Source organism: Ambystoma mexicanum, chromosome 13, assembly GCF_040938575.1.
Source record: "Ambystoma mexicanum isolate Mex_15411 chromosome 13, UKY_AmexF1_1, whole genome shotgun sequence".
NCBI lineage: Eukaryota > Metazoa > Chordata > Amphibia > Caudata > Ambystomatidae > Ambystoma > Ambystoma mexicanum.
In genome coordinates, this window is record NC_090938.1 from 405,629,635 (window position 1) to 405,653,599 (window position 23,965).

General features: G+C 44.9%; 1 protein-coding gene across 1 annotated transcript in view; it reads left to right on the forward strand.

The window, feature by feature from the left end:
* Window positions 1–23,965, forward strand: part of PSME2 (proteasome activator subunit 2) — a 121,294-nt gene that overhangs the window by 16,376 nt on the left and 80,953 nt on the right. The window contains exons 2-5 of the mRNA XM_069634000.1: window positions 13,481–13,513; window positions 14,252–14,314; window positions 20,494–20,580; window positions 20,682–20,724. Coding sequence (XP_069490101.1) covers window positions 13,481–13,513; window positions 14,252–14,314; window positions 20,494–20,580; window positions 20,682–20,724 — 226 coding nt within the window. The remainder of the gene's footprint in view (window positions 1–13,480; window positions 13,514–14,251; window positions 14,315–20,493; window positions 20,581–20,681; window positions 20,725–23,965) is intronic.

The window sequence follows — 23,965 nt, forward strand, 5'->3', positions numbered from 1 at the left end:
GTCTTCCAGCGTTTTATGGATAGGGTGTTCTCTGACATGTTATTTCTCAATGGTATCGTATACTTGGATGACATATTGATCTTCTCCAAGGACTCCTTGAAACATGAAGAACATGTAAAAGCAGTACTTCAACGTCTCCGTGAAAATCAGCTCTTAGCCAAACCAGAAAAATGTTTGTTTCATGTTACATCAGTTCACTATCTGGGATTTGTCCTTAGTTAAGAAGGAATTAGTATGGACCCTTCAAAGGTGAAGGCCATACTGGCTTGGCCCGCCACAACATCTGTTAAGCAAATACAAATCCTTCCTGGGGCTTGCCAACTTCTACCGGAAATTCATTCCCACCTTTTCCGAGATTGTTCAACCCATTGTTAAATGGCACGTCTTTCTTCAGGAGATTAACTGGTCTATACCACAAGACAAGGCATTCCAACGCTTGAAAGAAGAATTCACTCAGGCCCCCATCCTGGCCCAACCTGACATAAATCGTCCTTTTCTAGTGGAAACTGATGCCTCCAATTACGCCATAGGAGCAGTTTTAAAACAAGAATCCGATGATAAGTTGGAACATCCCATTGCTTATCTCTCACAGACCCTGACCACCAGCGAGACTCACTACTCAGTTCTGGAGAAGGAGTTATTGGCTATTCGTCATGCCTTCACTGAATGGAGACATTTACTCCTGGGTGCTAAATCTGTACTGATCATCGAAATCTTCAGGTCCTACAATCCATGGAGTGCAGGAACAGTAGACCAGCTCGATGGGCCTACTTCTTTGCTCAATACCAATTCCAAATTTCACATGTTCCTGGAACGCAAAACTTGATTGCCGATGCCCTTTCTCGGCGTCCCGACTACGTTCCCTTGGAGGATAAGATCTATCCTAAAATGTTTCCACCCACAATCTTTGTAGCTCAAGCAATCAATCTCCTGGAAGAAATCAGAGCCCAGACTCAATTATCTGAACTCTGGAAGGACATATCGAAGAAAAATCCCTGGCGTCTGACAATCAAGGAAGGATATTTATTCAAGAACAATTCAGTGGTCATTCCGACAAAAGAACTTCAACAGAAGGTAATGAATCTATGCCATGATACTCTTCACTCCGGCCATCGAGGAGTAACCAACACCTTCCGTCTTATACAAAGACAGTTCTGGTGGCCAGGGATGAAGTCCAGTGTAGTTCAATACATCAAGACCTGTGCTATTTGTAGTCAGAACAAATACGATAATCGGAGGCCGGCGGGTCTTCTTCTACAACCTACGTTGCCAACCAGACCCTAGGAAGTTATTGCCACTGACTTCATTGTTGAATTACCACCTTCCCAAGGATATACAACCATCATGGTAACCATTGACTTGTTCACTCATCTAGCTCATTTTACACTATTGTATAAACTACCATCTTCCTCAGAACTTGCTGGAATTTTCCTGGAACATATTTTTCGTCTTCATGGCCTTCCTTCCAAGATTATTTCGGATCAGGGACCACAGTATATTTCACAATTCTGGAAACATCTCTGTCGTGTTCTAGGAATCCAACATACCCTTTCTTCGGGCAATCATCCACAAACCAATGGGGCAACGGAACGAGTAAATCAAACCCTGGAACAATATCTTCGTTGTTTTGCCACCAAGGTTCAAGACAATTGGTCTCTCCTTATACGTTTAGCCGAATTCTCCTACAATAACTCAGATCATTCAGCTCTCAAGATCAGCCCTTTCTATTGAAGTCAAGGTTATCACCCGTCTGTTTTACCATCAGTTCTTCCAGAATCTACTCCGGTACCTACCCTTGACTCTTGGATTCAGACGCTGGTCGACTTACAAAGAGAGGCAAAGGATCAGTTAGAACAGGCCCAGACTCGAACCAAAAGATATGCGGACTCTAAGAGAAGACCATCACCTTCCTATTCAGTTGGCGATCAAGTCTGGTTAGCCTCAAATGTTACCTCGACATCTACAACCAAACAAATTAGCTCCTCGCTATTATGGTCCATTTTCTATAAAGGAGATCATCAATCCCGTCTCCTTCCGACTTAAGCTCCCGGATTCCTGGAAGAAGATACATCCAGTCTTCCGTACTTCCCTGTTGAAACCCTACGTTAGTTCTACTCGAAAACCCTTCAAACCCACACCTGTTGTGGACGACCAGTTGGAATATGAGGTGTCCAGGATATGTGATTCCAGGTATAGGAGGGGTCAACTACAATATCTGGTCGAGTGGAAAGGCTACCCCCCTAGCGAGAGAACATGGGAACCAGTTTCTAATTTAAAGACCCCTAGTTTGCTCACAAGATTCCATCTTATTCATCCAGGCAAGCCTGGAGGAACCAGTCTTCGGAGGGGGCATGCTGTCATGACCCGGCAAAATTGCCCCTTCTGGACCTCATGGTCATTGTCACAAAGGGATTGTACTCCTTGTTCCTCCCAACATGGCCGTACCAAGCTCTGTGCTACGCACTAGCCTTCACGTCGTGGCACGTACTATAAATTGGTCACGCCCCTGCGGGTCCGCGCGTCTCAACGCTATCTTCGGTAGTGACCCGACGTGTGCTTACTCTCTTTATTGGTTTCCTTTGATCCTCTTACTTCCTTCCTTGCCTTTTATCCTGTTCCTGGATTTCCCCCTCTATTTACACGTTCATCGCTAACCCTGGAACCACAAACTTCCCGGAACTCTGAACGCGTCCTGCAACCTGACGAGGCTCGGGCGAGCCTATTCAAGACCCGAACCATCCACAGGAAGAGTCCTGCGGCCGAACAAGGGAGATTCCGATCACAGGTGAGACGGGGGGAGATTTACGACACCCGGTGGATTCTCTCAATTTTGGATTTGTCAATGGAGTCGTCCTCAATAAGAAGTTTTGTCACTTTCAAGTCGTCCATTTTCAGAGTAATTTAGTCTTCCCTTCTTACTAACTCGGCCATTCGCGTATCCATTGGAAATTCTAAGGTATCTACAGAGGATTGGTTGTATTACACCTCCTGTAATCTCTCTTCCATCTTGTCTATCCTGGTGTTTTATCTTATCCACTTTACCTCTGATATCCGCCCTCATACTCCTGATCTCCTCCAATTATGACGCGACATCCGTCTTAGTTGCCCTAGAGTCCTCCCCACCCGCTGCCATGACCTCCTGAGAAGTGGCCCCTTCTTCCGGTATATTCAAATTCGGCTAGCCTCCTATCCATATGACACTGGGCAGGGATGGATGAAATGGGGATGTACTTTAGTTCTTTTTTTTTAGGCTCTCACTGGGCTTGGACCGGGCTAAGGTGACTGTACTCAACAGATTCCCTGATTCCCCTGGTCCATAGTAAGTAAACCAGTGTGCGTGGGCCCTTCCTTCAAGTTACACAAAGAGAAGGGGTTTACTTTCCATTCGGGATCTCACATGGCAATCGGGGATCTTAAACGTACTGCGTATTGTCTTCCGGGAAGATAATAGTTGCCCCACTTGCGGGTTTTTACTAGGGGTGTCACTTTATTCGTTTTATGACGGTACAATAACCTTCTTGCCAAATGACGGTATATCATGGTTATCGCGGTATAGCAGGTGGAGTTAACTGATCTTAACAAATATTTTCTAAAAGGTCATAAATTGACAGATGTATCATCACAAACAAAACCAGGCACCCAGGGCCAGAATTGGGCTTTTCAACATACTTTCCACTGAAATGCCTTGCTTCCACCAAACACAAACACACGTGTGGAGAGGAGGGGGTGGAGGCCTGCTGCAACTGGCAAAGCAAACTGAATAGCTTTTCTTAAGTGGTCATTTAGGCTTTTTGCTTCCCCACTGGCTACTGGTGAAGATGAACATGTTGCCATCTTGATAACCTGAATGCCACAGATCAATGGAGGCTGATGGTAGTATACGCTTGTGCACATACACACACACACACACACACACGCACTTTCTCTTTACGTTACAGCCTTTAGTTTACTTGCGGGCCAAAAGGTGTTCAGTAATCACTGACATGTTACCCTTTGGTATGGCAGCAGGGAATACCCACAGAGATGAGTGAATTTCGCAGTGTGACTTATTCTATGTAAATTCAATGATAGAACCAGCGAAATCCCCCATTGCCATATGTTTAGAGAATATTATCCATTATAAATATATAAACCCCAAAGCCACCACACCAAAGTAAACCCTATTCCTTCTTGGCACTGTATCTATTCTTCCTATTGCTAACATATTGATTTTGTGTAAGGCACGTGTGGTTTATGGAATGGCATTAAAAACTGCTCCAACTGAAACTACTTGGTAGACGGCACATCCAACAGTGCAAAACCAAGACTGCACAGCTTACTGCAGCCTTTCCAAATCAGATTGAAGAGCACACTTAACGGTATGAACGGTATAACGGTATAAACAATGTGACGGTTATTATTGTTCAATTAAGTGGTTCACGGTATCTTTAACGGTATACCGTTACATCCCTAGTAATGACGTCTAGAGTGGGGCCATCCTGGCAGGGTTTTTTTCCAGAGGTGAGGGGTTGGGGGGGGGGGGAGAATCTCCAGGGTGTCCAGTGTACCTCCGTTACAGTACACCCGTGTGGCTCCAGTGTCGCAGTCCATAAGGCAACTACCCACAATGTCTTCACTTTATCCCCACCCATGGTTCACTTTCTATCTGCCTGCAGTGAGGTGAGGCAGGCACACGCCCCTTAGCAGGGAGCCCACACCTCCTGAGTGGTGCTTCCGTGTGCCGAAAAGAACCGCAGACCCAACGGGAGCCTTTCCCTGCCCCTACGTGTTTCATAGTTCACTGAAGCCCATTCAATCTCAGCAAGAACGGGTGCCCTGCTGGGCCCACAATGCTCTGCGGTGTGCGGCCTCTCTGTCTTGCAATTCGGACTTGCCTGGGTTGTGCAGGGGAGATCAGGGCTCTCGTCCAAAAACAAATCCGTAGTCGCTGCATAAATGCGTCGGGTGTCTCTGGGCTCCGATCCTGTTCCCGGTAATTTCAACTGGTCGTCCCTTCAGGCCTCAGAGTAATACCGGGGCCAAGAGCTGCTCTCCAGTTGCGGGCCCCCTAGTCAGTCAGCTTACTTTCGTTTTCTCCCTTCTACGTAGCCAGCCAGATCTCTGCTCCCCCCCCCCTTCTTGGTTTTTATTTATTTATTTCAATCCGGTATGCCTGCCAGCTTCACCAGCTCATACATCTCCGGGTCGTTCTCCCGGAGGGCGGGGGGCAGGAGGCAGGGGTGGGAAGCAGATGTAGGGGCTCTCTTCACTTTTCGGACCCTATGTATTGGGAGACTGTGCTCAAGCAGCCTTCATGTGTGCGCCCCCTGTGGCCTCTCCTCAGCCCTCTTGTAAAGCCAAATGGGCCACAGTGATTGGTGTACATTAAGCCTACCTTAATGAACCAATCCTGGGTCCCCACCAACCATCTCCTGTATGCATGAGGTCCTAACCAGAGTGCTTTGCAACAGAAAAAGTAAAGGGGTGAAAACATGTAATACGAAGTCCCACCCATCTTCCTGTCTGTTGTGTATCAAAGAGTCTCTCTAGTTAATGGAGCTCTCTTTGGTTCCTGATTAAAGCGGCAGGCCTCCCTGGATTAGCCCCGCACATTTTCGAGAGCTTGACCTATCATCATTCGTTTTCATATAAAATTTCAAAAAAGCCCAGGTGAGCACACACCCACCATGCGGATGGTCGAATTCCTCACATGCCCCTCAGCCTCAACATGTGAAGCACCACCACTACCCTACTGAGGATCTGGTTCATCATCAAGGCGAAGTACTGGTTGGGGCCATCTGCATTTCCATTCTGGAAGCCTGGCTTCTGCAGGATGTTCATATCTAATCCCTATAGGGATATGGCCCAAAGGGGGTCTCCCCTTGCATGTCCATTAACCATTGAAGAGACCATGGTCTGTCTGGATCGTAAAATAGAACCCCAAGATGTAGGGTTTCAACTTCTTTATGGCCCACATGACCGTGTAAGCGTCTTTTATAGCGTCCGCCCAGTTCCTTTCCCTTTTTGTCAATCGCCTGCTAATGTGGGCGACAGGTTGCTCTAGCCCTTGAGTTCAGCTGCGCTAACACTGCTCCAATCCCAAAATTGCAAGCATCTGTCTGGATAATTAACTCCTGACCATAGTCTGGCACTTTCAGAACTGGGGCCCTGCACAATCCATCCTTTAAATCCTAAAAGGATGTTTGCCAGGTGGGGCTCCAAGATACCTTCTTCAGCATTTTCTTGGAAGTTGCATCCTTCTATAAAGGCTCTCACCTGTGTCTGTGTGGTGGGGATGTCCCAATTCTTCACAGCCTGAACCTTTTTTATTTCGAGAGTTTGTTTCTTACCTCCACTGACCATGTGGCCTAGGTAAGTCACTGTGCCCTGCGCTATCTGGCACTTCGGGGCCTTGATAGTCAGACCTGCGTTCTTCAGCACCTGAAGCACTTGTTTCAGGTGGGAGAAGTGATCTTCCCAGGTGTGGCTGAACACAGCAATGTTGTCTAAATAGGCGGCACTGAAGTTTTCCAGTCCAGGCAAAACCTGGTTAACCATCCGCTAATAAGTGGTAGGGGCATTCTTCAATCCGAAGGGCATCACAGTCTATGGATAATGTCCTTCTGGGGTTAAGAATGCTGACCTCCTCTCTCGCTACATCTGTCAAGCCACCCTGCTGTGAGGTCAAAGGTACTCCTGTACTTGGCAGCGCTGATCTTGTCAGTGAGCATCTGCCTTTGTGACAGAATTGAACTTGTCTTCTCAACACTGGTCTTTTATCATACTCTAAAGAGGCTTACTGTCTGCAGTGTCTACTTCATGGGTCAACCAATCTGCATGACCTGCAGTCATTGAAAACAGACCGGCAAACTGTCCCAGTAAACGTGTCAGTTGTTGTTCTGACAGGTCCGCTGCTAGGTTGACACCTTCAACAGACACATCTGTGGCTTCAGTGTGCAGGCGGTCTGGGAGGGGCTTGGTCTCCTCAGTCTGTCCTTCAGTCACTAATGCCATGACCAAGTCATCCCGGCTATAATGGGGTTTTAGCCAGTTGAGGTGAAAGTCCCTGCACGTTTATTTAGGTCCTTTCACGTCATTGACTTTTTCCATCACACAGTAAGCCCAGCCCACTTGTCCTGAAGGGCACTCGGTTTGACAGGCTCCATAATCCACACCCACTGGCCTGGAGAATAGCCTGTCACTGTGGCCATGTACTTTAAGCAATACAAAATGCTGTCTGAAAAGACTCTGGCTCTTCCGTCCCCTGCACTCTTATGTGGATTATGAAGATCAGCCAGTAAAATTGGTTTGGTCAAAATTCTTCTTTATCAATGTGATGAGCACAGCGTGTTTCGGGAAAAACACTTCCCTTCATCAGGTGCAGTGAATCTAGAATGTAACATTGTTTACAATTAGTCTAAGTGTGTTCAAAACCAAAGATTTGTCATTTAGATACTACATCCAAATTATTCATACAATCACATGCATCAATAAGGTTTTTACAGGAGAGAAAATACTCATTTACCCTTTCATTTGAACCCTTGGCAACAAGTGTTGTAACACCAGAAATACATACGTGGTGAAGAATGAGATGTAAATTACTAGGAACTTAGAAAAATGACAGAAGTGGTCAAAATTATAACAGTGTGAACGCACTATATCTGACAGTGATTGGAAGAAAACAGAATGCTGAAATGCCCTTCGGAGACAGAGACAATGAAGTGATTGAAGCATAAAGGTGCACAAGATTACCTGGATTAATGGTTGAGAACACTCTAAACCGTAGATATGGAGCGCATGTAAATGGACGAAAATCTATAGTTCAAGAAAATAAGGGAGCCATGTGAAATAATAGGTTAATAGGCTTACTGTGTGTGATCTTGAAGATGTGGAAGACGAAGGTTGAGAGTTTACCTAGTCAGGACAATCTAACTTTGCGTAAATATAGTTCAAGTCCTTGTTTGAGGCACGGATAAATCCACTCTGCTGAAACCATGGTAACCGTAATGGCGCTGTGAACCCTGCAGAAACAGAATAGCTAATAAAATATCTATAGCCCACTCGCCATCGGCTCTATTAGAGCCATAAGAATATAAATCAAGATTAAAAATATACTCAATGGTACTTGCTGGAAGGCTTACTATTGCAACATGTGAAGCGGTCAACTCAAGGTCTCCTACAGTGTATGCATACGTGAAAGCAGCAACCGGGTGGTGCCTGCGATGCCGAATGTGTATGTTACTATAGAAACTAAAGTCAGAAATGTTACGGCCCCCAATTGAAATGAAAATAGAAAGAGGACTGTAGCCCAAGCCATACAGCTGAAAAGTTACACTAAAGAAATGAGAACAAATAAGTGTGAAAAAGATATTCAAGAGATAAATATGCAAATAATTATCCGAATAGAAAAAGAGAAGGTAGAAAGCACAGAAAGATAAAGGTATCAAGATCACTAACTGATGTCGAAGCGTGGATAAATAAAACAACGTTTAGCAAAGAGTTCAAACAAGTACAAATTAGAAAGCTAACATTTCCATTTTTCTGTGTATTATTCTAATTTACATATACCCAGGTCATGGGTTTGGATTTAAGCGATATATAGCCTCAAAACCTCTACTTCTGAATTGATTGCTCATTTTTATACAGAGGAGAAACCACCAAAATTAGAATATTGGTCAATAAAGAAAAGGGGAGACTAACCAATCCAAGGTAAAAGTGGTTCCGTTAGGACCTAACCTTGACAATCGAGAAGCTTAAATATAATTGCAGTTAAAAGAAAGCATCCAATATGTTTACAAAATATGTTATGTAAGGTAAGATGTGTGAATAGTGCAATTGTATAGTCTATTCACATGAAAGTCAAATACATTAAATTGGAAATCGGTTAGCATCACTAGTGTGAAGAAAAGTGTTCCATGTACTTTGCCATTCTAGACCGAAGGCCAAGTACATTGTCCACCACATCTGGTGTAGGGGATGAGGGGTTGACCTCCCATCCCTCTTTCACTAGACTGAGGGGAACTCTTACAGGGTGCCCAAACAGAAGCTCAAAAGGGCTAAACCCTACTCCGCTCTGTGGCACCTCCCTGTAGGCGAACAGGAGGCATGGTAGGAGAATATCCCATTTTTTTCCTCGGGTGCTCTTCCAAGCCACCTATCATGCCTTCCAGGGTCTTGTTGAACCACTCAACAAGCACATTTGTTTGTGGCTGGAAAGATGTAGAGAACCGTTAAGTGACTCCACACTCTTCCCACATAGTCTTCATATATGCTGATATGAAGTTTGATCCCCTGAAACGACTTCCTTGGGGAATCCAACACAGTAGAATATCCCAGCCAGAGCCTTTGCAATCACAGGGGCTATGATGCTCATTCGAGAGACAGCCTCCGGGTACCTTGTGGCATGGCCGACATCACCAAGATGTATCTGTTCCCTGAGCTGGTCTGAGGATCCAGAGGGCCCACAATATCCATACTTATTCTCTCGAAAGCTGCTGAACCACGGGTGGGGGAATTAAGGGGGCCCTTGTGGCACCACCTGACTTACCACAAGCTTGACCAGTCAGGCAGGACCAGGCAAATTCCTTAACATTTACGCCGAACAGCAGACAGTAAATGTGCGCAGCCAACCGGTCCGATGTTTTAGTCCCTCCCAAGTGACCCGCTAAAGGAATTTGGTTAGCCAATTCCAAAAGAAACTTTCTGTGGCATTGGGGAATCACCAACCTTCTGGTACCCTTGCCCTCAGTCTTTTGGCTCACTGTACATGAGTCCATCCTCCCAGTAAACTTTGAACAGTCCAGGGGCTTCGCCCTAGCCTGCTCCTCTGCCTGCTTTTGCAGCATTGCCAGAGTGGGACATTCTTTCTGGGCTGTAAAGAAATCAGTCTGATCTGGGCCCCCAGCAGATGCAAAGTCATCCAGCTTGGGCAGGCCCTTCAGATCTGCGCCCACCTGGTCCCCCACCCCAGGTTCCTGTGCTGCGCTAGGCAACTCTGAAGTCACTGAGTCTCCTGCTACCATTTGCAGGGTACTCAATGGCCACTAGCCCTGCTGCTGCAGGAGTAGGTGGCTCAGACCTCTGTGGAACGGGACTAGGGGCTACTGGCCATGCCAGTCCTCCCAACAAGCCCTCTGGAAGCACTCCAGGCCCTAACGCTCTGAGAGTCTTCAATCTGGTGATCTCTTTAACTCTCGATCGAGTAACAGCTGCAACTATTTCGGGATCGGGAAGATCATTACCCAACACACATGGGACAAGGATTACACTGCTACACGGCGCTGGGTCGTTGCACCTCGCCAGCTAGTCTCAGACCGCAGCAGTTTTGTGTCCATTGATATACACATGTTCTAAATAGTTGAGTATTATTTTGCAACTGGTATCTCTTCTGGAGACCTGGTACCGTTCCCACTCCGTGTAACCAATCCACATTCGGCCACTATTTGGCCTAGTGGGAAGTCCTCATCTATGTGGCCTTCACTAATGATGGCCTCTTCCATGAGTTCAACATTCACTATGGCTTGCTTGGGTAAGCCCTTGCAAGCAGGATCCCCTTTCCTTTGGCCCAGCTCCTTACACACGAAACAACCTTTGGGGGGGTGTGAACTCTGGCGTCCCAGTGTTAGGGGTGCCTGCACTCTTCTTCAGTGTGTACAGCTGAACTAAAGTTTTGGGATTTCCCTTTATTCTTTTGGGGACCTGACTTCGAAGAGGATTGGGGTGGACCTTTTGTCCTACCCATCCTTGTTTTACTTTTTTTCTGAAGATTTCTCTTCCAGTGTGCTTGCCTGAACCTTTTTCAGGATTCGAGTTCTCACAAACCTGCCTTTTCAAACTCCCTAGGTTCTGTAATAGTCGTGTCCACAAGATGCTGGTGTTGGTCAATCTCACAATTCTTCAATACATGCTCACATGCAATCAAATTGTACTTTAAATGTGCCTGCTTTTTTACCAGCCACCCACCCGCTCGGATATTTCAACAACCTGTCTCTGGATGCTTCAAATGTCTACCCACTTTTCTTTCTTAGCCCTCTGAAGCGCTTGAGATACTGTTATGGGGTTTTACAGAACTTCCTTAGGAGGGCTGCCTTCATGCTTTCATAAACGGGCCTTTCCTCAGTAGTTAACGGAAGAATTGCACCAGTCCCTGGTGTCGGTAATCGACTTATCAGGGCTGCACAACACAGTACCCCATCCACCTCCTGTAGCTGAAAAGCCAGCTTGTGCGCTTCAAACCAGTCAAACCTATCTTTCCCCACTTGATAAACCTGCACTAAGTCTTTGGGGATGTGCAGCCGGGGCTTATCTCGAGCACTTTGGTTTGAGCCACTAATGCTGCTTTTACTAGAGGTGGATCCGTTGGCCTCCTCCTTCTTCTCTACAAGTGCCAGCTTGTGCAACTAGTGTTGAGAAACCAGCTTGCCCCCCGGAGGATGGTTGGCGAGAAACACTGCTCATGCTGTCTTCCTCGTCATCTTCCACTTCCCCTCCGGAAATGTATTTTCCGTTCGGGCACACAGCGTCTAGCCCGTACCCTGCCGTCTTCTCCCCACCCGCCCTTACTTCCACCCAAGCGTGGAGGCTGCTCAGCAGCTCTGGTTTATTAACCTTAGTGCTGTGGTGAAGTCCCCTCTCTTGACATAGGACGGGTAGGACATCCCTGTTCATGCATTTCATTCTGTCAAGATCCATGGCTATTACAAATATCTAGCAGTGTCTAAATGTTGCATGCAATTGTACTTTTCATGCTGGGTGACTAAGCTATGCGCAAGGCTTCAACTAGATCTGACCGCCTGCCACCAATGTGATGAATCAACTTCTGGGGTACCAGCAGTCCAGGGATAAATATCAGTTTCTAAACCATCAATCGGCCCCACACCTCTAGTACACCAGAAGGGATACAAACGGATTGGAAACACAAGCAAATGATAAACCTCCTTGTCCAATTTTGGTAACAGCAGGCTTATCTCCGCAAGGTCGTAGTTCGCTGGTTAGTTGCAACACAGCGGATTACCCAATGATAAAAGGGACTGTCCAGTCAAGGTTGTATAACAATATCTACTTTATTATTATTCAGCACAGTTTGAGCACACTACAAAATACAACCCACCCTGTAAAGAAATGCAGAGGACAGTGCAGTCGGTTGCAGCTCGACTGGCTCGAAAATGTCCTTTAAGGCGGACGCTGTTTGATGGGTGTCGATGCACTCCTCCAAACTTTTTCACTAGGCTCGATGGCCCAAAGTTAAGGAGAGTGTTGCAGGCAACAGCCTTGTCTTTGGTTCAGAGACTTTCTAGCACTTCACACCTAGGAAGCTTGCTTGCAGAGCCTAGCTGCGCATGCTGTGTGCTGGCTGGCTGGGTTCCGGTTCTGGAGCTGCTGGAGAGTACTCTGGATTCAGTATCTCCCTCTGTTCCCTGGAAGATGTTTCGGGGAGTGATCTTGCTTCCCTCTATTCGGAAATCCTGGCCTGCCTTCACTGGCGGAAGGCAGACTGTACCTTCAACCAGGGTCCAATGCGCAGAGTTCTTCTTGTTACTCATGGCTGGCCCTGACAGGAGGAAGGTTTTGGCCCTCCCCCTTCTGAGATGCATCATGTACTACACCTGTCAGATCCCAACGCAATATGACTGGGATGACTGTGCCTGTAGGCTGTGTCCACCCAGAATACATGGGTCTATGTGTATGTCGGGCGGTGAGCATAGGAAAACGTTATTAGCCCCACACATTTTCCAGAGGTTGATCTACTATAATTCAATTTCATATAACATTTAAAAAAAGCCCAGGTGAGTGCCCACCCACCGTGCGTATGGTCTTAATTCCTCTCAGGGGACATATTGGAAATCCCCAAAAGGGGTCTCTATTTGGCCCTTTATTTGAAAAGAAACGGTTTAAGGGTTCTTTGAAAGTGGTGGATGGATTCCAAGGCTCTAATGTATCGAGGGATGCTATTCCACAATTTAGGACTGTAGCACCAGTAGAGCGTATCCTACTATATCATTAGATGATGCCATTCCTTCTTTCCCACCCAAGGAGAGCACCAACATCTGACCAAGAATGAATGACCAGACTATGGCTTCAATAAAGACCATTGCTCCTCCTCCTTCCCCTCCCCCATCGTCCCACACTATGAAAAGACTAGAACTATATCAGGTAGACAAAATACTCCTGCCATGCACCCCGAGGAGCAAGCCCACCACCCATTATACCACGTAGTACCACTTAGTGGGGAATCTCTCCACCCCTTAAGATACCATTAGCTGGTATCCTCAGAAGAACGAACACCCACACTGTACTAGCATAAGCAAGAACACCCTACTATGGTGCCAGAACTCTGTATACCATAAGGAGAACGCTTCCAACTGCAAGGGGGATTCAGTAATGAGCTGGTGTGCAGAAACTAAATTCTACTTAGAAACTTACCTTCTTAGGTCTTTGTGTAGAAAAGCAGGGATTACATTCCAAAAGATCAGAAGTAACCTTTAACCTCTTTCTTTTGCAGGTGGATGCATTTCGAGATGCTTTGTTCAAGGAGGTAACTATGATTAATAAAAGTGGTTCAGACATGCTGGCATTTCAGATTTCCGTTCTTCCTGCTAGTCTGTCTATTCACCTACTGTTCTGTCTTTTAACCTAATACGTGTCTCTGCCTAAACCCTGTGTCACCTTTGCTACAGAGGGGGTGTCCTGATGACTGTATTGCTGTGGTTTACTTTGTCATTTCTGTAAACCCAAAACTATTCTGACATGTATCATACAATCCAATTCATTCTGTATGTAATAGTATGATTGTATTTCTGTGGTTTACTTTCTCACAAACCACAGAAATACAGCTGTCAGGACACCCCCCTTGTATCTAGTTTAGTTAGCCCATAGCCCTGACGTACTTGGGGCCATCCCTCCTGTTACCAGGATTCAAATATAGCACCATGCTACAATAGGGACTTCTGAACATGAAATGCATGAACAGCTAAATAGTTAAAAGCTGAATTTACTATCTATTTATGTCTGCTTACATATTTGTTTAAGTACTATTACATACAGAATTCATTGGATTGTATGATACTTGACAGAATAGTTTTGGGTTTACAGCAATGAGAAAGTAAACCACAGAAATACAGTGGTCAGGACACCCCACTTGTTTCTACCTTTGCCACAGACACTGTCAGACTTTACCCTGTCAGCTCTTGGACCAAGCTTGGATTTTGTGGTGGCTTCCAGTCGGTTACACTTTCTCTCCTCACAATGACTCTCTCTACTGTGATCCTTCTAGGCGGAAGAATTTATCTCTGTCTTTATACCACCGAAACTCCAAGAACTGAACCTGCTCCTGAAGGTAATGCCTGTCCCGTCCAGTTACTTTCTCGATATGGCACAAGTGAGCAGATATTTGTGATTAATACAGTTACTGTGTTCCCCTCTTTACATGTGGGTGGAAACCTCTTTACTAAGATTAGTAAGGCTTAGTCTAACAGTATGTCTGTGTTCCATGCAAGCTGTTGGCTACTCATGCTCTTTCGGGCACCCCGCCCACCAAAGCTGCACTTGACTTGCTGCTTCGGTTTCTGTTCTTTTCCTTTCACTATTCTTCTTTAACAAACCTGGTGCCATGGTATAGCTCCCTTACTTATCGCAAGGGCGGCCATCTTGATTGTATTTATTTTTTTAAAAAGCTTTGCACACATCCTACATTTCTTTTCTCCCTCTGTTTGTCTCCCAAAAAATATTACCCATGATGTTTTCCCCAGAGTGCTAAAAGCTATAATGTTTGATGTAGAGTGCATTGCCGGTGGTAATGGCCAGGTGCCCTCTATGAAGACCCTTCCTTTGCTTGAGCTTGAAAACTTGGGAAATGGGAGGTTATCTTGCGGTATGACCCATGACTTCAAAATCTTTTGCTTTAATTGTATCACTACAATGTTGATGGGTGATTGTAAACCATGGATCAGCAGACAGCTGACGTGTCATTTTAGCCAAAATGCTTGGCTGAATGGTATCTCGAGCCATGTTTGGTATTTCAAGCCATATAGTCAGCAAGCGGGCATGTACATAATGCATTTGCATTCAAATATATTCGGGCAAAGAGCAGAATTCAAAATTGAGAACAGAGAATTAACTTCAGTGTGGATATCTGGGCTGTGGGGTAACCTAATCTTTCTATTTGATTTTATTTTTTTGCATTTATTTCAGCGCACAAAACCCTGAGGCAACTAGGCGCTAGTTACAGAAAGTGCGTGTTACATAGTATAGTTCCCAAAGTGCAAGGGTACACCTATGGGTTACAGCGTGTATGTGGATGTACATACTGGCTCAGCCTCACCACATGGTGCGGGGGACGGTTTCAAACCGGTACAAAGGCTTGAGAGTCAAAAGGGGTAAGCAAATAAATGGTTCGGCAGCCTCACCTCATGGTGCGGGGCGGCTGCTTGATGCATACAAATGAGCAAAAGGTAGTATGATTTTGAAGCCGTCACACAGATCGTAGGTAGCAGGATGGAAGAGCGACGTGCGGAAGGTTACAAGTTTACAGGTTTACAGGTTACACTCCTGGGTTCCGGTTACACTCCTGGGTGTCGGTTACAATCCATGGCTGCAAGTTTGTAGGTTATAGAGCGGAAATCGTTCAGAACTATTCGGGAACACAAATACAATAAACAGGACATGAAAAAAGTGTCTGTAGGAGGGAGGATCTGCCGACCCTATGTGCTGGTCCAGCAAGGTGGCAAGGCAGATCTCAACGGCAGACTCATATGAGTGGTAGTACAGGTCGCAGGGCTGGGAAAGCTGCACCCAGAGGGCTGGGGGCTACGTTGGCAGTGCTAGCTAAGGATCAGAGGTCCAGGGTATCGAGCTGCGGCATCATGTTTTTGCAGGCCAAACGTGGAGAGGGAGTAATGCTGCTGCAGTGAGTAAAAGCCCAGAGCGTGCTTGCATATCGCGTAACCAATACTTCTGGGATGCACTCCAAACAGTCTGGGAAGTGTTCCAATAGTCCTGGTTGGTTATAGTATACCAAACTAAATTTTCTAGCTAATAATAACTGCAATTAACTACAATGTTTCCGGGGCAAGGCCGGATATGGGAGAGAACGGGTGAATGTAGGCTATAGGGCATTCAACATCTAGGCGAAGTACCCTAAGAAAGCAACCCGGCACTTGGTGAAGAGGTAACTCACTCCTGGCCTTGCTTAAGGATAAACAATCTCTTGCTCTGGCTAAACGCTTATAGGAAGGCATGATCTAAGAGCAGCATCGTCCTGAGGACGGAGGTGACTGACTAAAGTAAACCAAGACTATAAAAAGTCTAGCTTCAGGGGTGGCAGCTGGAGATGAGCTGGAAGAGACAGTATGCAGACAAAGGTTGGCAGGACCATCCATAGAGAACCACTGGAGCCACTCTTCCTATGAAGGGGGGAGGGGGGGGGAAGAAGTCCCTCCTTTTTTCCTTGCCCGATTGTTGAAGCCACTAAATTGTATTTTGAGACTCTTGCTATTCACTTTTGAGAAGAATTACTACTGGAGCTGCATGCTACATATGGCAGTCAGCTCACCACCTATTCACAATTTGCCGACACCATGGTTGTTTCCAATTGATACTGAATCCTTTTTAAGCTATTTTTGCAACGTTTTTTGTTAAACGGGACCATGGTGATTCAGATAGTTTATTTTTTTGCCAATTTATCTTTGACAATTTTTGTTTTCTTTCTTGGATTGTGCAGACCACAGGCCTTTAGGCTTCCAGCCTCCAGCTCTTAGCTCCCTACCTTCTAAGGATAGTGAGTATGAGAACCAGTTTTACCCATTTTAATATCACATTGATAAAGAGGAGAGATATTGAGAGGGCAAGTCATTCTATGAGGTTGCCTAGCAAGATCTGATGAGGTAGATAGTTACTTTTGAAGTGGCTATTATGCTTCTGAAAGGGTAATGTTAGCTGCATATTCATTAATAACATGCACTGTATTAAGTGTTATGTGTAGTGACATCAATAGTAGCAATGTTTATTTATTACTTATTTCTCATAATTAAAAGATTTACACAATACATGAGTGTAAGGGCATTCATTGAGTGTTCATTACTGAGAATCATGTCGGAAGCATTTGAACATGAACATTATGTGTGGGGAATCTATTTGAAGTGCTGTGTATTGATATGTTATATATGGTGCATGTCTGTAATAAACAAAGGGTTACTGGAAGGTTTGAGCAGTGGACCATCAATAAAATATGAGGCATTAGCAGACCACTCCTGTGCGGTTGACTGAGAGTAGCCGCCCACTGAAGGGGGTCGATTGCCTACTCTTTACTGATGCACAGCGATGGGCATATGCTTTTCTCCACTCTATTCCTACCACTGCCCCTACTGGGGGGGTTCTTGGACACTCCCCTGGGGTGGAGGAAAGGCGCTGCGAGGTAGAGGTGACAAGAATCACATCTCGGCCTAAACCACCGTTACAAGGCCTGCGGTTTCCCTCCAGTCAGTCTGCATCAATTTCCCAGTGTCCCCCTTAAGCAACATTTTAGACTGACAATGCTCACTCCAAGGTTCCAAGCACCTTCACCAACTGTTGTTTTTAATTCCATATTTGAGATTTTACAACACAATAAAACAGTGACCACTCCAATTCCCACAAGTCCTGCACGTCATCTATGCCTAAGTGAATATTCTGTAACCGCGCCACAATGCCCCAGGGCCGCTGTGTGTTTTATAAATGCAAATAAATAAAAAATAAGTTGTGGGCTCCATGACTGCAATTCCTCCAGCATAATGGGCTGACACCCGGAAATATTTTAGATGGCTTCACAGGATCATACTGCTACCTGTGCAGCAACTTAATCTCATGCAATTTGTACTGACATGCTATGGATGTTTTGTATGCCCCCCTACACATCCTTGGCCATGAGCCATCATCCAGCTCCCTTCTCAGGTCCCTTTCCCATCTCAACCCACCTGTCCCTTCCACCTTCGCCATTACCAAAGTAGCATACAACTCTGAAACGCGACCCAGACCCTTCTCATCAGTCACAACCCCTTTCAATTGCAGTTAACTAAACGCATAGAGCTCCCCCACATTAAGACGATGGTGCAATTCTTGTAGATCGATAAAGGTGCCCCTAACCCCGAGCTGTCCTATCTGCTCCAACCATTTTTTTAAAACCGTGATGGGTCTGAAAGATTGTCCCTCACTGGAAGCTCTTAAATGTGACTCAGCTGGGAGGGTCATGTGATGCCCCCCTCCCCCCCCACCCCAGCCCCCGTCCCCTCTCATAGCATGCTTTCCCCAAATCTTCCATATCAAACCCAAAATACAATTTTCTTTAATTTAACAAGGTAGGCGTCTCCGGGACCCACTATGATGGGCCTCGACAAAAACGTTTTCCAAGTAAACCCACTGCTTTTTGGGGTTCGTCCTCAAGTGGGGAACCAACAAACTCCTATGCATCGCCCTATAATAGACATCCAAATCAGGGAACCCAACCGGGTCCATCTCCTTCGGGAAGAATTAGGGTATCATATGCAATCCTCTGCTTCTTACCCTGCCAGAGGAAGCGCAGCATCTGGCGCTTTGCCTCCTGAAACAACGCTTCCGGGCTGTTTTTAGCCTTGTTTTTATTATTTTGCAATAGAATAATGGTATTACACCGCCAGGGATGGAATGCTCTGAACAGGTGGCCCACCACTCTGGTGGGAGTCAACAGTAACTGTTACAGCAACCTCCTGGTTGCAGCCCCACAATTTTGCACACATAGCCTTCCATACAGAGCATGTGCGCAGATCCATTCGAATTACCCCAGGTGTAACTAAGATGGTAGTTCTTAATTTGGTTTGGAAATGCCCCAAATCAATGTCCTAATTTATTTATAAATTCATACATGTGTGCATGACTGGAAGTGATTTGGTTTTATTATGGGGGTCAAATGGATATACCTTTCCCCTTTTCACTGAATCTCCAGTTTTCTATGCACATCGCGATGTGAGAAACCAGGTGTCTCGCCCACAAGTCCCCCGAGGATCTGTCATCCAGGTGGCCAGGAGACGGCCATCGCTTTTGGATCCAGTTCATGTGGATGGACCTGTGCGGGAGGATCACCTGGATGAGGGATCTTTGGGGAGTGGGGACGCTGGATGGTGCGATGCGGTATCCCCTTCCGTGTAACACCTTTACCCCCCCCATCCTACCAGGTAGGATACTTTGGAACTCTCCCCCACCCCCCTTCAGAACACTAACACTTTCACACGGACAGCCCACTATGAGAGGCAACAGACACCCTATCCGTGTACCTGACATGTCCCAATGCATTTTGGTCTGGCGAGGTCAGGCAATTACTAACAATTACTCACACCTGATTTCCATTAAACTTCCCCACATGGATTAAAGGTGGAGCACGAGAGCACACTCTGAGCGAGGCAAAGCACACAAGGAAACAGCAGTTTCTAGATGGCAGCTGGCAAAACAGGAGGGGATCGCAAGGAGGGACATTCCCTTGACCTTTCCGACAAAGAACCGTTACTTTCAAGACCCCTTGTGTCTGTCTTACTGTTTTATACCATGCCTTCCTTAGAGCGATGACCGCACTTAAGCTGTATCCAGCCTCATTATTTGTCTAATATCTCGGGAATGGACAGAGGCTGCTATCGCTAACTTTGTCTTCTTGAAGTTATTTTTCCAGTTGCCCACTACTTTGTTCTAATATCAATCTCCCCAAACTATTGGCTCACACTCGACAATGTCAGCAAAGTTGTCATGTCAATTTGCATCGTTTTCTTGCTTGGCCTTGATTGTTTTTCCTATTCTTGCCTTGTTTAATTTGTGTGGTTCACTGTTTCAGGGAAAATTGCATTTATAATCTATTTCAGCATCCCATATTTTTCACTCCTACATTATTTCAATATTCTCTCTCACCATTTAAATACAATGTTGCCCATATGAGTGCCAATACGTAGAACATGCAAACATCTAATTTATTGCATCGGTTTAAATATAAGGTGATTATTCTGAAGAGGTTAACTGTGAGCCGGGCTCTTCATGCTCCGAGCCGCTACCTTTTAGTTTTTTTCATGCGCACATTCTTATTTCAAGAAACATGGTCTTATGAACATATTTTGGCCACTGATGCAGTTTGGGCTTCAACCAAAGCAATGAATTGCCAACCTGCTTCCTAATTGCTGCACACGTATATTTTAGTGTCTGCAAAATTGTGTTGCCAACAGTGGTAATTCTTGTTGTGAGAATGTATTGGCTGGACCTAGCAAAACATTCCCAATTTTTGATACAAATTCCCAATTTTTCATAATTTATAAATTTGATAATGTATAGATTTCACTTAACAGTATTTCCTCAGTGGTTTATAACCATGTGAGAGGTACTCTTTTAAATCCTCTCGCCTATTGAGAAGCACCCATGCTTTTCACGGCGATACCCTGGTGAGAGCTTATATCCTTCTTTCCAACTCATCGAGGGAACTTGTCTGTGATGATGCTGGATTTGGTTATTCTGAGCTCTGTGTGTTTTCAGGATGACGTTCTGAATGTTGCTGATTTGACATCAATTCATGCAGAGCTGAACATTCCCATCCCAGACCCTCCTCCGAAAGATGACGAGGTGAGCAGACACAGGGCAATAGTACCTTCACTCCACGTGTGTTCTCTCCGTAACATTTTCTCCGACGGCACTCTTAAGTTCTCTTATCTCTTTCCACCCAGGAATCCTCTAAAATGGAAACTGACAAGGAGGAGAAGAAAGAAAGTAAGAACTTTAATCTTGTGTTTTTTCTGCAGAGTAAAGAAGCTATTGTATGATGATGAGGAGGTTCTCCATTTTTGTATGTCTTAGTTATCGTAACATGCATCCTTAGAACAGTGCTGGAATTGCAACCCCATTATCTCCAACCACTGTGCATGCTCAAAAATAAAAAGGACGACAACCTCCCACCTGCTGTGAAAAAATATAAAGCAGAACACGCACATCCTCTCTACTCCTCCCCCACCCCCCTCACTGGCCGAGAAGAAATTGCTGAAATACAAGATCAAGGCTATTTAGCCTTCAGTGTGGGCTGCAGACCCTAAGATCCACTAAGTGGTTTGACTGAAAACATTTTTTTTTTAAGTAATCGAGTGCTGTTGAAGGTTAGCAATGGGTTTTTCAATTACATTTTCAATCCTGCTTGATTATAATAAAAGTTGCAATGGTATTCAGTTATAAGTTGGTGCAGATGCACTAAAGTGCCTACATATTTCACACTTGTATGTAGTCCTTCATTAGGGCTTAACTTCATAATATGGTCATTAAACCAACCAAAAACACTGTCGGAGGCAAAACGTACAATCAATCATGCATATGCAAAAGAATGACAACTATTCGGTGATACATCAACAATGTTGCGCAGCAATAACCCAGTGGGTCGCCATTTTGTAATTAGAGTTGCAGTATGTCGTATAAATGGTACCGAAAGGTAGTGTAGAGATCAAATAATTTTAAAAAAATCTAAACATAATCAATTGCAACATAAAATATACCGAAATAATATGCAAATCATCAGCCAATTAAATCAAAATGCACATTGGGCCACACGATAAAAAGGGACAACAAAGGAGATGACATTTAGAGACAAAAAGTGCTGATACACAGATGAGGAATACATTAGGATATCGGGTTACCTTAACATTTACTCGGTATCCCCATTAGGTCGATATAAATCCTGGTGGGACCAGTTTATTGTGCCATTATTCTCTATCCTGGTGATAGCACCGATGTAACTTCATGCATATGAATTGTGGGGCTAATGCTCTTACCTTTGTATAGCTCTATGATATGACCATGCCCTTTGTGGAAGTACCTTGTGGAGATGTTGCTTATGAGTAATGCAGGTGCCTATAGTGATGAAAACATGCATGGCCATATAGCTTGATGAATGTGGAATGGAGTCTGAAAGTAGGGTAATGTGCTGCTCTGTGTTCGCTCAGTAATCTGCCAGTGAGCTACCTGTATGTGTTAATAGGTTTTGTTTATATTTTGCGTAGTACCGGATAGTGAAACCTTTAACTTCCAACCTGAATATACTTGAATTCATAAGGCAACTGCATGTCCATCTGGATGTCCCCATCGCCTGCGAAGTAATGTGTATGGTTAGCAGTATTATGAAACTAAGGTGTTGTGCCGATAAAGATCCTGCTTTGTCAGCTAGTCTTACTTAAAACCTTGAGTTTTCCGCAGAATGTTGTGGCTGGGCGCGTCTTTCCGGCGATCCGTGGTGGTCATGTGTGAGCAGCGTTCCTGCGTGTAACCTACGTAAGCGTACTGGCTGGTTGTCATGCGACTCCTGAACCAGTCCGATTGGTGCATTCGGCATAAATTACGTTTCTTGTGTCTTACATATTTGAAAGGTGCCAGTGAACTTGTCTTGGATATATGAGCTTCAATGGTACGTTCTAGAAAAGAAAATGACCATATTGAGCAGGAATTACTGCAGAAAGAATGAGAATAGTTTAGCGTACGGTATGATTATCAGTCTGTGTAGAATTTAGAATATCCAAATAGATGAAGGGGGGAAAATGTAAGTATGAAAAGTACATATTGCCCGCTGAAGTGTTGCTCTCCTCTCCCTTTCTGTACCATTGGTGTGAATAGATGTACACTTTTATATAAGCGAAGGGAATGTATGCTAGACCAACATAGCATAACTCTCGTGTATGGGGGACTGAACTGCCTATAGGGCGATACATAGTCAACCACCTTTTTATTTCTTTTCTTTCAGCCAGGCACCAGTAGGTGCCTTATGTTGCTAACCCAGTGAGTTAAGTATGCACTGTAATTTATAATTTAACATATAAGCAACAGTGTCAAACTGTTGTCCTGAATCATGGCTTATGGATCATAGAGGACCATGGATTATCAAAGACTATGTCCATATCTCTCCTTCTGGGCATCACTAGATACCATGCGAGGAGTGAACACTTATCTTAGTACAAGCAATACACTGGTTCGTGCTAAATGGTGCAGAACTTGTGTGCTAGGTGTATGTGGTGACTAGTCTTTCAGCATGACACTGGTTGGTGCCTTTTCATACAAATCCAGTGTGCTAGGTGTGTGCGTCACAAAGCGTAATTCCGGACTAGAGAAAGTCCCAAAAACTTTAACCCTGACTGTTCACTTGTGGCTTACAAGAAGCGATTTAGATCAGACTCTTCAATCATCCCGTTTGGCACTAATGCATCCAACCGGTCAATCAAGTATGCTTCTCGTTCCGATCTTCTTTTTGTGTCTTCATTTTGACCTTTTGTGTTAATTCTCTCTAGCCCGTGAAACTTTATTTGAGCAATACTGGGGCCTTTTTCACTAAGTGTCTTGCCACTGCTGAGGTCCTATTGTGATTCCTAATGCAGGATTTGTGTTCATTCATTGTTATTCTGATTTTCCATGTGGTCTCGCCCAGGTAGTAGATGCCACATGGACATTTTATGCAATATATTGCATTTTCAGTTAAAACTGAACCATTTTGCTACTTGTTTATCTTTTCATCTGTTCTGTGATGGAAAACGTGTGCTTCTTTGATCACATTGTTACAGTTTCCACAGTTGGAGGAAAAGTTCCTGGTTTCTTACCCTTTGTGAGTTTATAAGATCCACTTCTGGTGTTCACAAGTAGATTCATTAAGTTGTTGCTCCTCTGAGAAGCAAGCCCTTTTTTGCAGCAGGTCTTCCCATGTGCATAATGTTGTCTTTGGGGCTGCTGTGGCTAAATCCTGTTGAGGATAACCTCTTTCTCTCAATTTCTCACAAAGTTTGGATACCTCCACTTCACATTCTATAGGGTCACTCGCAATCCTCTTTATTCTCAACATTTGCACGGAAGGTACATTCTTTAGAGTATTTTGAGAATGGAAACTCATTTGGTGCAAGAAGTTGTTCCTTTCCGATGTCTTCGTATATACTGTGGTGGAGATCTTGCAGTCTTGTACTGTTATTTGTACATCTAAGAAGTGTACGTC